Source organism: Glandiceps talaboti, chromosome 12, assembly GCF_964340395.1.
Source record: "Glandiceps talaboti chromosome 12, keGlaTala1.1, whole genome shotgun sequence".
Taxonomy (NCBI): domain Eukaryota; kingdom Metazoa; phylum Hemichordata; class Enteropneusta; family Spengelidae; genus Glandiceps; species Glandiceps talaboti.
In genome coordinates this window covers 157,181-181,268 of record NC_135560.1, presented here as the reverse complement: position 1 = coordinate 181,268, position 24,088 = coordinate 157,181, and the positions used below count along the sequence as shown (strand labels likewise).

The 24,088-nt window shown below is 36.0% G+C and overlaps 1 protein-coding gene across 2 annotated transcripts in view; it reads left to right on the top strand.

The window, feature by feature from the left end:
* LOC144443360 (GPI ethanolamine phosphate transferase, stabilizing subunit-like) overlaps nt 1–24,088 on the top strand; it is a 116,560-nt gene that overhangs the window by 10,035 nt on the left and 82,437 nt on the right. For both annotated transcript variants that reach the window (XM_078132824.1, XM_078132825.1), the window contains exon 2: nt 22,727–22,857. In XM_078132824.1, the coding sequence (XP_077988950.1) occupies nt 22,727–22,857 (131 nt within the window). The remainder of the gene's footprint in view (nt 1–22,726; nt 22,858–24,088) is intronic.

The following is a 24,088-nucleotide window of genomic DNA, read 5'->3' as shown; positions in this document are numbered from 1 at the left end:
ATGTGAAAATGATACATTGTTACTGAAATAGAATGACATAAAATGAAACCAAAATGTTTGATCGATGTACATTCTGGGTTGCTGCACTCCTTAGTAAAATCACAATTTCATACAACTTTTTGTGTGCGCGACAAGTGTTTTCTGTCAAGTAGTGGTGTCGTTGACGTACCTATACCTAGTAGGCAGTGATGTAGATAATAGTCGGTTACCTACCGGTCACAACGCCCAGCTATAACTTATAAGTATAACCACAACAGTTTAGTTGTGGGACCGGCTTAGGAAAGTACTAAAACTTGACGATCATTGAAAAAAATTCTAAGGTCGGAAAATTATATATGAGTTGCCCAGAAGTACTAATAGCAAGTAAAATACCCAAAGTGTAAAAAAAAGAAATAAATTCATAATTATTTGGAAAACATTTGACGATTACACAGTAAATCAAGACTGGCCAAGCTATCGCTAGTGAAAGCCTTCAAACTAGTTTCATAGGAACTGGAAGTTGAAGAAAGCACAAAGCGAAGTGTGAGGTCAGTGTGACGTCTCATGATGTATGATGCAACAACACGACGTTTACGTAGAATAGAACTAAATGTTTTCTAAATTCTTAAAACATCTGAGAACCAGATTTAAACTGAATGCCTACCGTAAGGGAATCACTAATTATGCAAATAACTCATTAAAATTAAAAAAAAATATGGTAACAGGCTTTGTTTTTGGACAAGTGTGCTTTCTTAATGTATGTGCCAAATTATACGGAATTTGAAGAGTCCATCATACTGCTTAATTACTGAATATCGTTCATTATTCAAAATACTCATAAAAAGGTAAAAGTTGTAGCAACAATCTTCATAGGACAGGTGCCTATTATTATGGTTGATATATGTATCATATTATACGAAATTTGAAGCTTGCATTTTTAAGTAGGGAGTTCAAAGCAAAAATGTCAAATCAATTTAGCTTTATTGCAGTACATGGATTTTGAAATATTATGTATGAAAAAAAAAAGAATTTTTTTTTTTCAAAATCCGTCAAGTACTTTTAGAATTACAGCAATTTGAATGTCGAAGAAAAGTGGCTTTTTCGTGAAATTTTGCCAAAAAAAGTGCGAAAACCACAAAATTTGCATTTTTTGATATGTCCAATTTGAATAATATCTATTAATAGGGAGGCCAGACGCTGTGTGAAATGTTGCGACATCGACACGACGCGCTGCACACTACAGATTTCTCAAAACTTTGAGAGCTTGTATCTTGATTTGAAAACAAATTATATCACTCGACAGGGAATAAATAATTCTATATTTGTGCCAATTTTCACCAAACAAATCCGCTTGCAAATATAACTATGCTGGCAGTAAAAATGACACCTGGTGCCGAGCGCGCCTTCCCGACTAACTCACACTAAAATTCGCCCTGAGACACGCACTTTGAGCAATCTGCTGGCACCCTTCAATAGTATCGTTGTCCACATGTGTTCCTGTTAACATAGGATGACCATATTTGGCAAAAAGTTTATGGACCAAACCACTTTGATGTAGGTGTTAACTATTTGTGAAACGTGGTTGCAGTTTTTGCATGAGAGAAAGGTAAGTAAAGCTGCAAAAATATTTCATTTTTTTGTGTGTTTTCCGTTTTTTTTCAGAAAATAGTTACCACTCTTATAAATTTTAACATTCGAACTTAGTCTACAAGAAATATAATGAAATTCTGATGAGAAGAACACGTGTTGCTTGAGCATAAACCTTTACATACTTTTCAGTGCACTGACTACGGACGGTAAATATGGCGGCTGAGGTAGTGGTTGGTAATTCAGCGAGTGGGATTGACGGAGACAAAATGCCTTCGCCTGAAGATGCTATAGCGAGTCTCCCAAGCAGCAGTCGATGTAAGTACTCTTTTGAACATGTATGGTTCTTGTGAATGATTTTAAGATGTGATGATGTGTATTTAGTCCCTTTTTGGAGACGAAATCTGCGATGCTATAGTTTATTTTGGTGAACAGCGCCCTCACACACAAATTTGAAATCATTTGTCAATAGATTTTCATACACTTTTGAAGTTGTTTGTTGTGAGGACAGTTGTTTCTAATTTCCCTTTCATTGAAAAATATAAGTTCAGAGTGATGTTTTACTAAATTTTACATGTGTATAGTTACACAGTGATTGTAGTATTTGCAGTAAAAGTAGGTAAAATCTACCTGAATTCCCTGTGTATTAATTTTTACCTGCAAGTGCAAGCAAGGTGAAAATGCATTCCTCGCTAAAATTATGGCACATGGTATGTTTGGCTGTGTTACTGAATATCCATACTTTATTACTCACACCTTTGTGAAAACTTTGTGACATCACTTATATTGTATTTTTCTGTATTCTTGCAGCTAATTTGACATTGTCAAATTTGACATATAGAATAATCAGCAATGTCATTGATGGTATTCAGGCTAATGGATTGCCAGTAAAGTCAACATTACCAGGTATCCTACAGTCCATATGTACAGATATCATTCAACCACTGAACATTTCCAGTTTGATGAGAAAAATAAAAAGTCTAAAAGAAAAATAAATGAAGTCTTGGAAGTTTACGTTGATGGACCAGCCTGCCACAGTGGTGCAACCGAAATGTGAGATGATTGGTGAAACATGGGAGGCTCTTAAAATAACAGTGGATAAATTGGTTCGTTTAGATTTTACCCCAGATTTCAAGCTTACTAATAAGATGATCGTGGAACTCTACAATTTTAAGCAGAAACACAATTATGAGTGGACAGACGTATGTGTGTGGCTGAAGTTTATTCTTGGTTTGGAATCTGGATTATGTATCGGGACTATTCGAACATCGTTCCTACATGTTATGAAGATGAAGTCTAGTCTGAGGTACAAAGGGAAATGAGAGCAACAAGAATCATATTTATACACTGAATACCAAGTACCAAAAAGAAAAGAAAAGTTGGTAAACAGTGATCTGATTACACAAACAACAACAACAACAACAACAATGATTAATACAGAACATAGACACAGAACTGTCTCTGAACAGGATGATGACAGTCTGACAGATGAACTGGAAGCACATGTTGGGATGTATGCAAGGACAGGGTTACAACAATGTGAGGAGTTGGAAGTGAAATATGCACATGACATGGACTCAACAAGAAAAGAAGTTCAGAAAGCAAAGAAAGATTTAACAAAGATGACAAGAGACCATGAAAAACTTTCACAAAAACATGAAGAAGCAAGACTTAAAATATCAACATTTAACATCAGAAATGTTAACAAAAAAATGAAAAGAAGAGATAAGATAGCACAGTTACTAGATACAGACTGAAGAACAAGTTAGAATGATACAAGACAAATGTCAGATTGAGAGTGCAAAGAAAAGACTAGCTCAAAAAGAACTTTCAAGACCGAAAATAAACATGAAGAAAAAAGAAGAACAACATAGAGTAGAAGTTCAAGAACTAAAGGAGAAGAATGAACAACTTGAAATGGATAGTGATGTACTTAGAAATATTATTGCTGAACTGGAAGAAGAAAGGAAGTTAACAGCTTTCCAAGATGGAAAATACACTGACGAAGTAAGACTTACCTGTTATGAACTTCTCAAACATGGTGTTGCATCCAGACATGTGTCCGATATCATAAAACCAGTTCTTAAAAATCTAAGTGATATCAACATTGACAGACTTCCTAAAGCATCCTTCTTTGATCATATCCACTAAGAAGTTCATTCTATCAAACTTATGCAAAGTTAACATGTTTAATTCTGACTACAAAATTTAAAAAACCAAGTTTAAAGTTTTAAAATATTTCATGGGACTTTTTTCACGCATGGCACCATGGGAAATTTACGTAATTCATCACTTTCAAAAGGTCATAACTCAAAAACTATGCACACAATCCTCTTGAAATTTTCAGTGAAAAGCAACAGTTACCAAAAGTCTTAGTACTCAAAGTGATGGATCTAGAAACAGATGTGGTATTATATTTAATCTAACTTGAAAATCAGAAAAATCACTTTTGTCAGATTATGTTAATGACAATGTGCGCATCATCATGGAAAAATTGCACAATTCATGAATTTCAAAAGCTCATAACTTAAAAACTATCCACACAGTTGTGATGAAATTTTCTGTAAAAACAAACACATATCTATATTCTAAGTACTCAAAGTCATGGATCTAGCAACAGATGTGGTATTATATTTTATCTAGCTTAAACATCAGAAATGAACTTTCATTTGTCAAAATATGCCAGCAGCGAAGGGTTAACTGTGTTGGTTATATCTCAAGGTTTTGTCAAATTTATGGTATGGTTATTCAAAATCTTTATGACGGATATTGCTGAAATTTGGTATACATTCAAATGAAGTATAACAAGTGATATTTACATCAGTTTCACTGTAAATTTGGTGAGAATGATTGACTTAATACTATTGACAAAGATATATGGAATGTACTCTGGAGGAAAAGCATCGCGCCAGTTTAGTATTAGTGCATTGGGTATACCAACCATGACATAGTGCCTACTTGACTAACAGTATTGTCATCAAGGACTAGAGTATACCTGTATAAAACTATTATATGTATTGTAATTATGTATTATTTTAATTTCAACACTCTGAAAGTGACAAAATAGTATGTACTTAAAACAGCAGAATATGTATACGATTTTACATGTGACATGAGTGACAACTGACATTCAACAAATTTCTCATGTCATAGTCATGTGATATGTTATACCTTGCAGAGAATCTTAAGTATACAAAGGTTCCTTCTGAAATGAGTTAAAACAAGTATTCATAATTCAGTAAGCAAATTTCACTAAAAGGTAACTACCAGTATTAGCATCAGTGATTAAAAAATGCTGATGCTTAATAAACACTTTGTATAGTTGCTCTATCTCAGTTATATCTTGGACTGATCACGCACGAAGCAAAGAGTCTTTTGGCTCAATACGAATTTCCTTTAAGATAAACCTTGAATCAATATTAGCAACATCTGCTCGTGTGGGCCATTTAAATGAATTTGTACCCATTCGAGACAGAAAGGTTGTTGTGACATTTAGATTTCCATCAGGATTTATAAAGTGAACGTCTTTGATTTCACCAGCAAACCAAGAATTTTCATAAGCTACAGCAATGTACATTCCAGCCTGCAGTGTTCTTTCTACTCCAAATTTATGTTCTTTTCTTTTTCTAATTCTCTTTCGTTTCTTCTCCATGTTATGTGTCTGTTCAGTGTCTGCATTCTTGTTTCTTAAGTTCTCATTTATCTCTTTTACAAAGTCTGGTATTTCACTGCTGTTTGCATGTATGATAGTTTTTAAGTTCTCTGCCAGTTGCTTAATAAGCCATAACTCAGACATGCTTGAACAGATCTCATTCAAAGTTGGTATTAGGACAGTGTTCTATGACATACATGTGCATATCCATTTTCATCTTGATATGATCCCCCATACCCGACCCATCCTTTATTATTGTTGGAGGCATGTTCCATGTCCAACAAGCAGACACAACATATCTAAGTCTATTTGATTTAGGTTCACAAGTGTTGTTGCGTGATCAGAGTAGTGATAATTCCTTAAAACCCAATCATAGCGGGGAGTATGTCATTGTCAATGACTTGTTTTCATGTGTTCCAGTGTATGGATTTACCATATTGTAATAGTTTATTTTTTTTGCATATCAATATTAGGGCAATACTAATCCTTGTTATTTCCTGCAGCTTTCTATCTACCACAGACTCTTCTTCCCAAACACCCCACTTATTTTTAATGTTCTGCTCCAACTTTTGTCTTTTCTGCTGTTTTCTGTGATGTTGTTTTTGATTTTTTCCCATTCTTGATTTCTGTAATTCAACTCTTTTCTTACTGAGATCTTTACTGTGGCTCTCTTTTTTCTATTTGGTGCTTGCTTTCTAGCTATCTGTAAATATTTCATTTTGATGTGTTTTGGCAGCTTATGAAGATATGCAGAAGTTTTATTTCTGCCATAACATACGACACCAGCCTTGGCTACTCTACATGTACATTTGTACTTTTTTGTGGTGCATGTCTAATCTGTCTGTCAAGGTCAGAGAAATTGCTTTCATAACGAACATTTGTCAGTGGTGCACTTTGAACCAGCTCATACAGTAAATCAGATGGTTGGTTCTCTAGCCCACCTGGGAGTTGGTTACCAAGCTGCCTTTCAACTACAGGTAGCATAGCATTGCAAAAGGATTGCAATGCATCAAGTGTTAGCAAATCAAACTGTATGTCTGGCTCTGTTGGAAACAGACTTGAATATAATTCATCTTTAGTGATGGTTGTGTCTGATAAATAGACTGTTTCATTAAGTAGATGTGTTGCATCTGATGAATTATCAGCCAGGCAAGTTTGCAGTTTGCAGTTTGATGTCAGTGATTTGCTAGGCAATCGTTCGACATCAATGTTCAGGAGATTTTTAATTACCGATTTTACAACTGATGTGCAATTGTCCACTGAAACATTGTGTGATAGAAGATCATAATAAATCTCTCTTATTGTGTCTGTGTACTTTACATTTTCAAATGTTTGTATCTGATTGTCACTCATCATCTGTGTTATCTTTTCATGCAGCTCCTGATTTTCATTTTCCAACTGACTGATTTGATCTTTGGCATCTCTTAATATTATGGATTCTTGTTTATCTGTAGACTTGGTTTTCATTTTCCAGTAACTTTTATTTTTTTGTAGATTAGATTTTTCTTTTAATATCTGATCCAATTTCACTTGTAATTTCTCTGCTTCCTTTTTCATTAGGTTTATCTGAAGTACTTGACCATCAATCACTGTTCTCTAATTTGGTGTTCCATCTTTGAAATTTTCTTGTCTCGTCTTTTAAGTTTCTTAGTTACATCTCCGGTGCTAATGAGGCAAGTTTTTCTTTGAGTTGTGTGTTATCATTGATCTTCTTATTATAGTTAAGCTTCAGCTTATCTAGTTCTTTCCCCTTCTCTAACACTTCCAACTTCCCCTGAGCTAATTCTTCCATAGCTTCACCTAACATACTTATTTCTTGGTAACTTTCTATCAGACTGTTTGTCAAATTTCCCAGCATATTTTCCATATCTATGTTGTGTTCGTTAATGTTACTCATACATGGATTGTATGTGTGTGTGGTGCATTGGAAAACACTTTATGCTGTGGCAGTTTATATACTTGGTTCACAAAACTCTCCAGTTGATAACTTTCATGGTTCATTTTCAGTTTCAAATATTTATCATGCAACCTTGTCCACTGTCGAGTAACTGCAGTTATGCTAAGTTCTGTTTCTGTGTTCTTTGACATAAACTGTCTCAGCCATTTCAAGGCATGATCCCAAGGAAGATGGTGTGTGACAAGAACATTTCTCAATTCTAATACATGTTTGATTTGAAGGTTAATTGTGTTATCCTGGCTATCTGGGAAGCTGCAAGTGAGCAAAACCTGCTTGGCGATATTATTCTCACTGAAAACATCTGACAACTTTCTCTCTGCCTGGCTAGTAATAATAGTGTTTAGTGCTTTATCTTCATTTTCTTCTCTTCTACCTTTCTCAACTCTCTTCCTAACCTGTCTTGTTAAATTGCTTATTTTTGCTGGTAAAACGATGTTAGGGTCAAATAGTTGAACGACACTAGGTAAATCCTGTTGAATATTTAGTCCCCGCGGACGAAGTCCGGAACGGGGACTTATGGATTGGGTTCCGTCTGTTCGTGCGTGCGTGCGTGCGTGCGTCCGTCCGCAGCCGTTTCTTGGAGATGCCTGGACCAATTTTTTTCAAACTTGGTACAGGGGCAACATGCTATGGCATACATATGCACGTCAATTTGTTTTATGATACGATCTAATATGGCCGCCTAACTACCATTTTGTTTGCAAATTTTCACTGTCTAAAGCCATAACTCAGACATGCTTTAACAGATCTCATTCAAAGTTGGTATTAGGACAGTGTTCTATGACATACATGTGCATATTTATTGTTGTCATGATATGATCCAATATGGCCGCCTAGCAGCCATTTTGTTTGTGAATTTTCATGTCCAAAGCCATAACTCAGACATGCTTGAACAGATCTCATTCAAAGTTGGTATTAGGACAGTGTTCTATGACATACATGTGCATATCCATTTTCTTTGTGATACGATCCAATATGGCTGCCTGGCAGCCATTTTGTTTGTGAATTTTCCATGTCCAAAGCCATAACTCAGACTCCATTTTCATCGTGATATGATCCCCCATACCCAACCAATCCTTTATTGTTGGAGGCATATTCCATGTCCAACAAGCACACACAACATATCTAAGTCTGTTTGTTTTAGGTTCACAAATGTTGTTGCGTGATCAGAGTAGTGATAATTCCTTAAAACCCAATCATAGCGGGGACTATGTCATTCTCAATGACTTGTAATTCCGGTTGCCTGCAGCCCATCATGTAATCTTAAATACAGGTCATAGGTCAAAGGAACCTCACAATTAATATCAGCTAATGTTTTCTGCCCTGTCACTAAGCTGCCAAGATTATCCTTAATCTGAAGTATAGTCTCCATGTTTCTAATTAGAAAAAAAATACAAGTTGACACTGGCAAGGACGAACTTTGAAATTATATTGAAAGACTCCAAAACCTACATTTTGTATATTGTGATTGAAAAAAAAGGAAATTTGACCCTCAAATTAAAATAAAAACATTTATTCATGATTGAATTATCATTGGAGATAGCAAAATACAATAAAAGGGAAATACATGTATGAACAAAATGCCAAGAGAAAACCCAACATTGACTGTTGACACAGGAACACAAAAATGCTACATGACAACACCAAGCTCACTCACCAGCTGACCTACTTGAAGTTTTGTCTCAACAAATGTTACTTGAAAATTTTGAAAAATGTATTTCTTATTATTATTTTAAAAAATAGTGAATTTCTCTCGCTCAGAACAAGCTAAATTTGGTATCGTCACAGTAGTCATTACAAAAAGTATCGCGTCAACATCAATGCCGTAAATGGCAGTTCATCGCAGTTCGACTGTGATATGATGAACAATAACAACAGATACTTTGTCATCGTCGTAAAATTCATTTAAATATACAATTGCGGTTTCAAATTTTGCATTTTATGACCTGTAGAGGTATGTTTCTATAAAAGTTTTTCGTATTCTACGGAAATCATTACATTTACAGCACACAAAGACTACGTCAAAGTTTATGTTGACATCGCGATTCCTTCATTTTGACCTAGTTTCGGCGGGTAATTCCTCAACCTCGCTCACACAGAAATTTATCAGCGTTAAAAAACTATGAGCTCATCAGCAAAATATCTTTTCAATAATTTTTAAAGCAACGTTAAATGATAAATAACCCGGATATTTGCGTTTAATAATTTTACGTACCATATTTAAGTCAGAAAATACTTGATGAAACCCTGAATCAGACACCCCGAACTTTTTCAGGGCCGTGTGTATATGTGACTGCGCACAGCGGATAACAGCGATGTTTTCTGGGGGGAGTACAAATGAAGTATTGGCCGTACCAAAGTTTATACACATTCTATCGACAGAGAATAACTTTACTTCATAACGTAGCCTACAATCATTAGTGTACAACGCTAAAAAATATGAAAAACGGCGACTTTAAAATTACCAAAAATTTACAGTGGCGGCGAGTTCGTATGGCCGTCATATTGGATTCTGAACTCCCTATTTTAAGATACAACGTAGTTTACGTAAAATCATTAATTATGCACATTTTTCATTAAAACTGTACGCTATAGCACCAAATTTCATAGGACATACCTGCTTTGTTGTGGTTAAATTATGTACTAATTTGTATTGAAATTGAAGCATGCAGTCTTAAGATATAGCCGAATTACTGAAAATCATTAATTATGCAAATTATTCATTAACACTGTAAGGTACATCAACTAACTTTATAGGACGTACACAATTTGTTATGGTTAATGTATGTACTGAATTGTATTGAAATTGATATAGCCTAATTACAAAGAATAATTAATTATGCAAATTATTCATTAACACTGAAAGGTACATCAACAAGCTTTACAGGACATGTGCGATTGTTATTGTTAACATGTATACTGAATTATATTGAAATTGAAGTATGTATTCTTATGATATAGCCTAATTACCGAAAATCATTAATTATGCAAATTATTCATTAACACTGTAAGGTACATCAACTAACTTTATAGGACATATGTGTTTTCTTATGGTTAATGTATGTACTAAATTATGTTGAATATGAAGTATGCATTCTTAAGATATAGCCTAATTACCAAAAATAATTAATTATGCAAATTATTCGTTAACACTATAAGGTACATCATCAAATTTTATAGGACAAATGTATGTTGTTATAACGAATATACTAAATTATATTGAAATTGAAGTATGCAGTCTTAAGATATTGCTTAATTATTTGATTTCATTAATATGCAAATTTCTCTAATTAAACATTAACCGATCTGGCTGAAAACCTAATCAGGTCTAGCTATTGCCCTAAAGATTATATATTCCAAATTTCATTACAACTGAGCCAGCCGAATTTTAGAAAATGATGACACAGACAGACAGACAGACAGACACACAGACAGACATTTGTATTTTAATACCTCTCGTACCCTTTACGGGAGGTAAAAATGAAGAGAGGAAGCAAAATGTAGCAGTGACAGACAAGCTAGTAACGTACAGAACATGTACAGGAGGTGAGGCACACCATGTGATGCAAACTGGACAAAGATCGTGCGTGTCACATATAAGGCATCAGATGTAATACATGTAGCTAACCAAATATTCTTGGAATGCAGCCTTTCTTGTAACAAGTATTGGAAATTGTCAGAAACCTTAGGATTTTATGACTGAATATGTTTCGATCAAGAATTCCCATACTTTCAGTTAAATTTTCTGATGACCCCGGAGCAAGACATTTTTGAAACATTACTGTAGTGTGACATTTGATACTGATAAACGAGTGATATAATTCATAAACAAATCTAACGTTGGCAACTTTTTTATTTCTGTAATGATCCTCAAGTTTCAAGGAAAACTGCTATGTTGTACACATAGATCGTACATGTACATTACGGCCTTGTCTAGTTCCTATACCTGTCGACTGTTCTTTACGATCTCTAGCTCTGTGTATGTTGTGGAGATGAACGTAACCCGAACGAACAAGACAACAAGTACAATCATGGAGGCATCATAAATATTTGTTTCATTAAAATTTGAAAGTTGGGAAATTGTATTAAATTCTTTCCATATTTCTCAAAAATCGTTTCCATATGTTTTGGCACTATCCAGCAATAATCCTCGTCACGTAAATGACATCGACTGACATCGTAGTCAAACACACGCACGGAGACAGAGCGGAGACCAATCAAGAGTCAAGATTATGCATTTTAGCGTTTGTTTTGAAATACATGTAGCTGGGGTCGTACTCAGAATGACTGGTGGTGCGTCAATACGTCATAGTAGCGGCCTTATATCATAGTTTATTTCACTGAATCAACAACATGTGGCTCATATCATTACTAGTAGGGACATACTGGTTTAGGGACACAAGAATTAGGAAGACAAGAGTAATAATTCCATTGTATAATAATTAAAATGTGTCAAATGAAACATTTTATTTGCTATCATTCTGTCAGCATTGATTGTATTATTGTTTTTATTCATAAAGGAGCTTGAAATGATTTATAGTAGAACCCCTTTCATGAAATGAAGTCATCCAAATGACACACAAACTTCATGTTATCCCTCAAAAGTCCGGGACAAAAGTTACCAAGTTTGTCCACTTGGCAAGTGAATAACAAAGGTTTCGTCATTTTGCCAACCTCAGTTACAGTAATACTTCCATGATAGCAATCACTGACTGTCATCTTGGTTTTTCCAATGACTTACAAGGGTTGACGATACCATACCAGTCCTCCTGCATTGCTTTCTGCAATATGCTGGTCTCGACATGTAAAGTTGACTTCGAACCTCAGATGTGTGTACACGTGTTGCTCATTAGTCCTCGCGGACGAAGTCCGGAACGGGGACTTATGGATTGGGTTCCGTCTGTCCGTCCGTCCGTCCGTCCGTCCGCAGCCGTTTCTTGGAGATGCCTGTACCGATTTTTTTCAAACTTGGTACAGGGGCAACATGCTATGGCATACATATGCACGTCAATTTGTTTTATGATACGATCCAATATGGCCGCCTAGCAGCCATTTTGTTTGCGAATTTTCCCTGTCTAAAGCCATAACTCAGACATGCTCACACAGATCTCATTCAGAGTTGGCATTAGGACAGTGTTCTATGGCATATATGTGCATATTCATTGTTGTCATGATACGATCCAATATGGCCGCCTGGCAGCCATTTTGTTTGTGAATTTTCATGTCCAAAGCCATAACTTAGACATGCTTGAACAGATCTCATTCAAAGTTGGTATTAGGACAGTGTTCTATGACATACATGTGCATATTCATTTTCATTGTGATACGATCCAATATGGCTGCCTGGCAGCCACTTTGTTTGCAAATTTTCCATGTCCAAACCCATAACTCAGACATGCTTGAACAGATCTCATTCAAAGTTGGCATTAGGACGGTGTTCTATGACATACATGTGCATATCCATTTTCATTGTGATACGATCCAATATGGCTGCCTGGCAGCCATTTTGTTTGCAAATTTTCCATGTCCAAAGCCATAACTCAGACATGCTTGAACAGATCTCATTCAAAGTTGGTATTAGGACAGTGTTCTATGACATACATGTGCATATCCATTTTCATATTGATATGATCCCCCATACCCGACCAATCCTTTATTGTTGTAGGCATGTTCCATGTCCGACAAGCAGACACAACTTATCTAAGTCTGTTTGATTTAGGTTCACAAGTGTTGTTGCGTGATCAGAGTAGTGCTAATTCCTTAAAACCCAATCATAGCGGGGACTATGTCATTCTCAATGGCTTGTTCCATTTCGGGTGTGTAGGTTGCTTGTTAGACACATAACACAAATGCACTCCAAATCTGAGCATTTATGCTGCTTATTATCGTTTACTTTGTAATAGATAAAACATTACACGATCAAAAATATACAGCACCTGTTTCATTTTCTCCTTGCATGTAATTTAGGTGTAACTAAAAATAATGTGCTAAGACCAACCCTAGACAGAAATGGTATGCGCCAAGGCATTTCCCACGATATCTTATCTGTTACTATCTGTAAACATACGACGTCAGTGTCCACACTAGGGTACCTCTCAAATAAACGACCATTTCCCAAGTATATTTGCTAGACATCCTTGAAGAGCCTCGTTTGATTGTTGAGACCATATCTGAATTGACTTTGCTAGTCTGTGGTTTGTTTTGTTTAAGTTTTCATAAGTAGGAAGGTATCAGGTGCACTGCATTATGATCAGCAGTGCTCAGCGGTGACTTCCTGATGGCTTTATAGGCGTTGATGATATTTGAATAACAAAGATCCAGGATATTTTCTTTACGAGTATAACAGGTGACATACTGGTGATAATTAGGGAGCTGATTGGATAGTGAACAAGAGTTGAAGTCTCCTAGCACTAGTTTAGGCGAATCTGGTGACAGGGTTTCCTGTCCATCAATTACTTCATGAATAATTGCACTTGCGGTATCCGCTGATGGTGGGATGTACACAACTACGGCAAATATCAGGTCAAACTCCCTCAGAAGATAGTATGGTCTGAATGACACACACAGTAGTTCAATATCCTTTGTGCAAATGCTTTCTCTCACTTGTATTTCTTTACACCATTTCGCATTAACATAGATGCATACACTACTCCACCACCGATGGCTTTCCCTGTTACGTCATGATCCCGATCTGTCCTGAATGGTCCATAAAACCCGTCCACCTGTAGAGCATTGTTTGATATATTATCTGTCAGCCATGTTTCACTAAATCATAATAGACATGAATCGCGATATTCTGTCAGGTATATAGGTATATTCCCGAAATATTTCAACCCCCCCCCCCCCCTTTCAGACCATAGTGTTATGAGTGACAAAGTTTTTTTCATGTCCGATGTTAGTTTCACTTGCAAATTGTTTTACAGTGGTGTTTGGAAATGCCTTTCAAATAGTTAATTTTTATTATGCCATCATTCGAAGGTCTTTTACACAGATTTAATTTTACGTGTGGATACAATAATTTTTGTTGTGTACGAGTGCCCATTTTTCTTGTGCCACTGTGGCTGATGATGTAAAAAATATTTTTGCCATGAGTTCGAGTTTGATTTGCCAATGTGATTTTGACGCACACAAAATGATATGAACTCTTACCCCCTCCCCCTCCTCCCCATAACGAAAGAATTACATTTGTCGGGTGTCAGTTTTAAAATGACATGGCCCCTAAAAAAACCTGTAAGAGTAATGTAATGAAATAAGTAGTTGACTTGCTTGCTGGATCTACACACGCGGATCTACATTGTACACTCATACACACATGGTGTTATTCCCTTCAAGTCCTAAGTCTGCCTCAAGGTCAAATATGATGATATAAAGAGCGATTACTGCCTGGCTGGGTGCCTACTAAAGGCTTCACTGTGTATATGACAAGAATCCCCCTGCCTGTTAGACTAAACATGATAACTATAAATTGGCATTATGTTAAGCAACCCGATTCGTTCACTTCAAAGTCCACAGCCGTAATATTTGACACGATTAAAGTTGAACACTTTTCTGAAGTCACATGCATGAACATGTAAACACAACGTTTGCCAGCAGATTCTAATAGAAAGTTGACATTTAACAGCCATGTAAGTGTGACGTATATTTTATATATTATAGGATAATTATGACTCATAAAGTTTATATTTCCTACATGTACACCAAGTCTTCATATTTATTGCCAAATGACATGTGTTTATTTGTTTACATAAAGGAAGGAATAGTAATGAATGCTCATGAGGGCACATTTCACAGTGATTTTGTTCATTTTTAGCACTACTGAACCTTATCAGTAGTGCTATAGGCATCGCCCGGCGTCTGTCTGTGTCTGGATGTCTGGATGTGTGTGTGTAAACAACTAAAAAATGCTAAACCGATTGCCATGATATTTGATGGGTCCATTACTGGGTGTCTAGTTGGGAAATTGTACAAATCAAAATGATCTTACCATGCGGTTTGTGATTTGGGTAAAAAAAATGTAATTTTTTGGTCAAAAACTACATGTACTGGACAGATTAGGCTGAAATTTGGGTGAAACATTCTTCATGGTGTTTTTACGAAGAATTGTTCACTATATAATGGTCCCATCAGTGGTATGCAAATTAGGGCTAAAAATGTGTCTTTTTGGTCAAAAAGCTATAATTCCAAAGTGACTGAGCAGATTGGGCTGAAAGTTAAGAGGGATGCATCTGTGGGTGTATAGATGAAGAAATATTAAGCACATAATGATCTCATCAGTAGTGTGCAAATTAGGTATAAAAATGTTCATTTTGGTCAAACATATCTCAAAAAGTACTTGGTCAGTGAGACTGAAACTTGGTGAGATGTTTCTAGAAGTGTTATTCTGCAGATTTTCTTCAAAACATTTTGACACAATTGGCCCTAGCAACCATGACCACTCCCATAGCAACAACCGAATGGCAGTATACATGTATTTTGCTCAAATAACATCTGGTAGGAAAGTGAGTAAACATTCAAAAAATGTATGCAAATATCCCTAGCATCCATGACGATGCCCATAGCAAGAACCAAATAATCATGTATATTGCTAAGATAACAGGAATTGAATGACAAATGAATAAACATTCAAAAAATGTATGCAAATGTGCCTAGCAACAAGATCATGCCCATAGCAACAGCCAAAGACCAATGCCTGTGTAGGCGAATGAACTCTTACCCATCCATACATGTACCACTACACATGACAGTTCACTCACTTTTGTTTTATAACTGCCAATTACAAACAAATTCTATATTACAATTTAAGTACTCAGGAGCACAACGATTTATGATGTTAAACATATGATTTAGTTTTAAAGGCACGACTGCCTGTTCCTTGCACCCTATTTTGCAGGGGTAGGTAACAAATATTAGTCTAGAGCACGATCGATATAGTAACAAGTACAAATATAAAAGTTGCGGGAAAATTCTACATAGTACCTGGTACAAATCGTTTAGTTACGAACAAAGTCTATATTGCGACGAGCACAAAGTCCTGTTTTTCCCACCGTCCATTGCGTATTCAACATGGCGGCAAGTAAGATCGACAATCCTGATGGTAAGAATCTGTCGATTTCTACTACTAAAAATCGAAAATACGTATTCCTATAGCGTGCGTTCTGGGAAGAATTGGTTGGAGGAACAACAGGGAAAATTTCATTGATCGATTCCACCGTTTGTTGGAGGAGTTAGCGAAAAACTTTTTCTACCGACGGATATCCTATTCTAAACACACGTCCCTATGCTATGCTAATGCATGTACAATATTGACAGTAGTACTATATTTTATGTAGACAGAATAACAAACCCATATGTTGCCTGCAAATTCTATGTAAAAAGTAAAGCATACAATATTTACAACCAACCAGTTAACAAACCCCACAGTACTCTGATAGAAGATCAGTGGTTCAAAATACGTATGTACATGCATTCGTATACGGTATAGGTACGTGTGTTTAGAATAGGACATCCGTCGGTAGAAAAAGTTTTTCGCTAACTCCTCCCACAATCGGTGGAATCGATCAATGAAATTTTCCCTGTTGTTCCTCCAACCAATTCTTCCCAGAACGCACGCTATAGGAATACGTATTTTCGATTTTTAGTAGTAGAAATCGACTGATTCTTACCATCAGGATTGTTGATCTTACTTGCCGCCATGTTGAATACGCAATGGACGGTGGGAAAAACAGGACTTTGTGCTCGTCGCAATATAGACTTTGCTCGTAACTAAACGATTTGTACCAGGTACTATGTAGAATTTTCCCGCAACTTTTATATTTGTACTTGTTACTATATCGATCGTGCTCTAGACTAATATTTGTTACCTACCCCTGTTTTGCATATGACTGACTGTATGTTTGGAAGTGGAGAACTTGTGATGACTCACTGGCATGTAATCACCAAAATATAAACATTCCCTACCTGGGTTGTTCACATGCAAATGCCGCATATGGGAATAATCCTGAGTGACACACAATCTAAACAGCTGTTTGCAGATGAATTTGTCTCATTTTGAAAAGTTGTTTTAATTCTATGAAACAAACAGATTGATTTTCAACTAATTTGTGTATCAAGTTACCATCCTACGACATTCACAAACAATTTGCACATGATACATGACCTGTGTGTTTCTCGGAGCACAGCAAAAATGCTGCAAACAAGACCCAGAAGCTAGTGCTCTGTACAGCAGTTTGAATTTCCCACATTTGCATGGATAAGCCGTAATCCTCTTTATATAGGGCAGTACTGTGTTTAATCATAGACCCTCCACCAACATGATACGCAACTGTGGTAAACATCAAAGGATCTCTAAATGTTTATTGTACGATGTTTGTTTGCATACATTAAGCTAAATAAGCATTTCCTGTCCGTTTCCGAGTTGTTTACACTCCCTGTGACTCAGTGAGAGTTGCTAGGTATCCGACATGTTTTTGACTAAATTTTCCAACCATTTTGAAGTTTACAAGTGGTTGAAGACCCTAACAAGACATATTTTAGGTAAATGCATAGTCTTGTCATGTATTTTGTTGTTCTATGGCCGGCATGAAAAGAAGAACTGATTGCATAAGCTGTCCATTGTTTGCGATTGTTGCAGTAAGCTTTGAGTACAGTGTTTCATTCCTCATGGTTGTCACCCAATTTCTCTGTCAGAAATGATTCTTGAAATTTTGAGTCCAGTTATTGATGCTTTTTATCACGTTTTAATATTGTAGGCTGTTTTCATTGATCAGGATGAGGCATGTTATCGTAACTACATGTACATCGGAATAGAACGTAAACATCCAATGCGTGGTTGCCATTTTACCTCTATTGTCGCGGTTGATATATTCACAGAAAATGAAAATCAAAAACACTTCTCCAAAGCAATTACTAGAGTACTAGACTTCAAATTTCTGGTTGCTAGGCGATTGTCTTTGTGGAATTTGAAACTTTACATTGTTCTTAGCCAAACCATGACCGAACTAACTGAGAAAATGAGAAGTACTCCAACTTTGATTTGAGAGATTGTATTTACGCAGATTACATTGTACCTTTCAAGTTGTGGCTCAACTTTAATATTTGAATGAATTGTAACCCATTTTTGACTTCTTTGAGTTGAAAAGTACATATCTTTTATGTTCTTGAGCATAGTACATGTGCCAATGTGTTATGTAGGGCTATTAAAATGGCATAAAAATACATGGCATTGTAGAAATGTACAAAATTCATAGACATACCAGTTCAATCGGTTATGTGTTTCACAAAACTGTAAATTCATTCTTCAAATTCTAGAGGCAAGTATTGATTTAAAAATGTTAAAAATGTCTCACGCAATAGTCGGGGCAAAAACAACTGAATTGTAGATTTGTATCTAAACTTCCGGTCTTTCTCACGCTTGTCGCTTAAGTTTGGCCACTATCGGCCTGTTTACTATGTATTGGAAAATTACATATTTTCATCATAATTGTATGTTACATGATTTTGCATGGCTTCATGATATAACATATCTTCGAACGATGCAATTGTGGCATGGGAAACCGTTTAGCATGGAGGAAAGTACTTTGCATTGCCTATAAACATGGCATGCGACAGTATGAATGCCGTTATCCGCTTGTCCAACTATCGAGTCCTTCCTTGTGTATACATAACTGACAAAAATCATAATTGTCGTTGAAGACACCAGAATATTCATGATCTTCACTGGAAGATGCCATTCCATGCCATGATGTATATGATAGCTCTCTAGAAGATACCAGATAAAGATTGATCCAATGAAACCCCTAAGTATGACACACTCACTTAGATTCAATATCATTCCCATTACAACTCACATTGATTTTATTAGTTGTATGCAAACGTTTCTTGGAGGCAAATAAAATAGACTCAGTTTTACCCAGATGTAAAGATAGCTTATTTTCTGTTAACCATTCACTAATGGATGTCAACTCCATATCTCTAACATATCCTTCCCTGATACCAACAATGCTGAGTCGTCAGCATACAGCATAAGTTTACACTGAACTGCAGCCTTCATATCATTCACATATATCAGAAACAGAAGAGGCCCAAGAATGGAGCCTTGGGGGACCCCACATGTAATCCAGATTAAACACCATGAACATCAACGACTTGCAACCTACCAGTTAGATACAATATAAACCACTCTACTGATATTTCATTAAGACCTAAATATTTAAGTTTAGTTAATAAAATATCATGATATACCATATCGAAGGCCTTTGGAGATCTAACATACCGGAGTTTTCCAAAAACAAGCCTATCCGTAAAGTTGCCCACGGGCGATCATTTGGCGGGTGGGTGTCTAATGGGTTTTTCAGATTCACTATGGCAAGAATTTTGCCTTGCTATATTGGTAACATTAGTTTTTATTTAGTTTGAATGTTCTGTTGAAAAAACCCATAAACTTAGCATGCTAATAAAAAATGGATGTTTTTTCCACGAGAAGAATGTGATTGTGAAGGTAGGTACATACACCTTTGTGCTGAGATTGATCAACAAGCTGGCAGATGACTCATGGAGAACTGCAGACGTCACTGTCAATGCGACACACTGTGGGCACAAGACTAATGTCAAGTTTATCCAGGGGTGAACAAATCATTTTGTGAACTGGTGGTCCCCGGACCAGTGCTTAAAAAAGCCAGTGGTCCTGCTGAAAAAATTAGTGGTCCCAAATCCCGCTAATGTGAAACACATGGATTAGCATATGGATTAAACATTTTTAAAAACTGTACAGTTGTGCTACAATGCCATTGGCGGTATCTTTAAGGGATCGTCCACAATGCGTTAATGTAAGTGGTCACATCAGATGAGATTGTTTTAAATGTTGGTGCCCCACAGGGTTGTGTGCTATCTCCAACCCTTTTCTCAATCTACACTGATCACATGAGGTGTAATACTGCAATTATTTGTCTTTTTAAATTTGCTGACATGGCTCTTGTTGGCTTACTTAAAGATGAAGATTCCTTAGCTGGTTATTTTTGTAAGATTGGAATTTTAACAAACTGGTGTAAAGAAAGTTTCTTAGAAATGAATGTCAGTAAAACAAAAGAACTGGTTGTTGGCTGTAAATGTGATGAATTTTCACCTGTTTTAATCAATGACAATCCTGTTGACATAGTAACAGGCTTTAAATATTTAGTGTCTTTTATGGATGAAAAAGTATACTTCAATATGAACACAGATCATATCCCCCAAAAAAGCCCAACAGAGAATGTATCTCCTGAGGAAACTCAGATCCTTTGGCGTAAGTCAACATGTCCTTCAATTGGTGTATAGGTCTCTCATTGAGAGTGTGTTGTCCTTTAATATTGCACTTTGGTATCGCAATTTGACAGTAAAGAACAGAAATAAGCTTTCTTGTATTGTCAACATAGCTGAAAAAGTCATTGGTAGCAAGCAATCTTCTCTTTGTCACTTGCATCTTCCCTCTGGACGTCATTACAGGGTTCCATTTGCAAAAAAGAACTTGTTTAAAAAATCATTCTTACCATCAGCAGTGGCCATTTTGAACACAATGTGACAGCTTCAAGAGAATGTTTATGTCATTATGCAAATGTACTATTTCTGCTTTTATATGCAAACAATAAAGTTTTGAGTTGAATTAAATGGTCACATCCTTATGAATAAATAATGAGATTCCGAAGTGTTCCATTTCAAATCAGGGGCTTCCGATGTAGTTAGTAATGAAATGTAACCACGATAAAATGGGGGGGGGGGGGGGGGGGTATTAACTATGACAAAATTCCTGCGTCCCAGAGGATGCAGTGGTAATTTTTATCAGGGTCCCAAGTCAATAATTATGCGTAAAAGACGCAATATGTTGCGTCATGTAAAGCCCTGTATAATATATATGTAACTGTAATGTAGATGTAACTGTCTCGAAAAAGATGAGTGCCCACTATCGGGCAAATGCCTAGCAGATGGATTAGTCTACCAGGCCACTGTCACACGAACTGATAACAACAAACAAGAAACATATATAGGCCTCACTGAAAACCAGTTCAAAGCAAAGTATAGGAACCACACAAGCTTATTCAGAAATGCAAAGCACAGAAACAGTACTGAACTCACCAAATACACCTGGACTTTTAAGGACTCTAATATTCATTACTCAATCGAATGGAGAATTATGAAGATCTGTAAGCCATATTCTAATGTCACTAAATGATGCAACCTAGTGTGCCTGCATGAGAAGTTTTTGATTATACATGTATATCACCCAAACTATGCACACTGAATGGAAGAAATGAATGAGTATCTTACTGCAGACACATGATGAAGTTCCTATTACATGTATGTAACTATAAATAAACAATTGTCTAGTAGTTACATGTACTGACCACACATGAACTCAATAAATTTAATTACTCCACATATTCTGTGCCACTTTGAATTTGAATTGAGTGAATAAAGGTGATGTGGTTACTCGTTACATTTGATTCTCAACTACAGATTTGTTTCGTATGGCCAGTACATTGTATAGCTGGTCACACACGTCAGGCGGGTGAATTCGAAGTGATATACATATATTTAAAATATATAATACATGAAGGTGGTACAAATCCTGATCTGACCAGGTACTAAGTATACTAATAGTAACTTCAATATTAAAGTTCCAGATCATGTCACAGTACAGTCTTACAATTTGATCAAAACTTATGAGATCATGTTTACGTAGCACACAGACATTGGAAAGTTCTATAAAAGTGGGCAATATGTAACAAAGTGATTTTTACACAACATGTCCAAATTTCCTTGGAAATCACTTGGTTTTAAACATGAACCTATAATTATATAAATATATGGTTTAAAGTGGTGCCAAATAAACTCCAATGGTACATTAACCACTTTTTCTTTAGATAAATCAGTTTACAGCCAGAATTTACACAATACTGGGTGTCTCTGTGGATCAGTTATGGTGAAAATGATATATCATTGTGCTAAAAATGATTATTATATCTGCTATATTTATACCTTGGCATGTTTGTCAGTGATGATCTGTAGTTACACATGCCTAGATCTAGATGCCAATGGTTGTTTAGGATGATGTGACGTCACAAGCATGGTTTTTCCCAGCATCCTTTGCAGCAAAAGTTCCCAACCTTGTAGTTGAAGTGCAAATTATTATAGTCTTCGAATGGAGTGTAGTGTATCTACTACACTCCTCCCTCCTACCCTTCCAGACTACATGTAAATTGCATCATCTGCCTCTGTGCTTTAAAAATTGCTGTATAGCATTACTACATGTATACACAGACAACTAACTAGATTTAGTTGTCTGTGATGTATACAATTTACAATCTAACTTGCCAACTGAAGTGGAATGAAGATGGCTGACAGCGAGTGAATCTAATTATAATGCAGTACTTGGAAAGAGTGACAACTACATGTATCGATGGAAATTGGAAAGGCATTGTTAAGTAGATACACTATGCTCAATTCAAAGACTTATAATTTGCACTTCAAGGTAGGTTTAGGCAAATTTTAAATTTGATGATTTTATTTTGATATTGTAGATAACCAGGAGAAGTGATTGGCAAAATTTCTGCAAAAAACTGAAATACACCATGAAGTATATTTTCATTTATGGTGTCTCTGTCATTGGTTTCCACATCATTGCTGTACTATATGGAGCAGCAGCTGTTGAGTAAGTTATCCCATCAATTTGGTCTCCATTGTAAAAATATAATAATATTAACAACTACATGTACATGTAGTTAACACAAAATAGCACCAAGGGCACTGTGCACAAATGAATCCATTACGTAAGGGAGGTTGTATATTAGGGTTGAAAAGTCTATGTCTCTGTGTGTGTGTCTGTATCAACATTTTCTAAAAAACGACTGGCTCAATTCAAATGAACTTTTGGTAGATGTGTTCCATAGGGTAATGGCAAGAACTGATTACATTTTGGTGAATATCCTGTGAAATGTTAATGAGCAATTAACCCTTGTGACGCCACGTAGTTGATATCCGCTGCGTAGTACTGTAGGCGATGTCATCAACGGCAACGGGGTAATTTGCATATGCTGTCAATAAAGTGACGTAATGGGTTTATTGCTGTCCCGCCCTTATACCCACAATAAGTAATGATGTACACAATGTTATCTTATTAAATATAAATTATTCAGGCGGGAAACAGTCACATGTTCGATTTTTCTCACTTTTTGCCGCTGAATGTAAATAGCGCCTACTTAGTAATGCCTAATATGGTGGCCACTATGGATATGTATGTTGACTTTCGACATTATGCTAATAATATATTGAACAAAGTAAATCCAGAAGACAGAGAGTTTTTCGCTTGACAATTTCTAGACAGTGGTAGCGATGAAGAAGGATTTTACGCTTTTGAGGTAAATTTTGTCTTCCTAGAACGTATCGAAAACCCTCCTATAACTTCAACTTTTGGACTGACATTGTCAATGGCTGGTCCCGTGATCGCGCGATCCTGCCAATGGCAAACAACAGATGCCAATACCGTACGATTACTCCTATGCTACAATGGTTTACATGAACTGATAAAGACGTTATAGGAGGATCATGTGGCAGGATCTACATTGTACATCATTGTCTTTTGTCAGATTTTTGTTAACAAACGAAGTGTTGGATATAATCACCCGTGAGACATATCATTATGCTGCTATATGTAGACTTACATGTACAGTATGCATTACTTGTATATATGATATATGCAAATTTGTTTGTATTTACTGTAAACATCAACAGACAGTACTTGTTGATTTTATGATAAATATTTTACCCAACACCCATACTATCTGTCTATTAATTTTTACAGCTAATTTCCAATTGTAATCCTTGTATTTATCAAAAAACTAAATTTCACATGCTTTTTTGACCAAAAAGCGTGTGTTTTATAC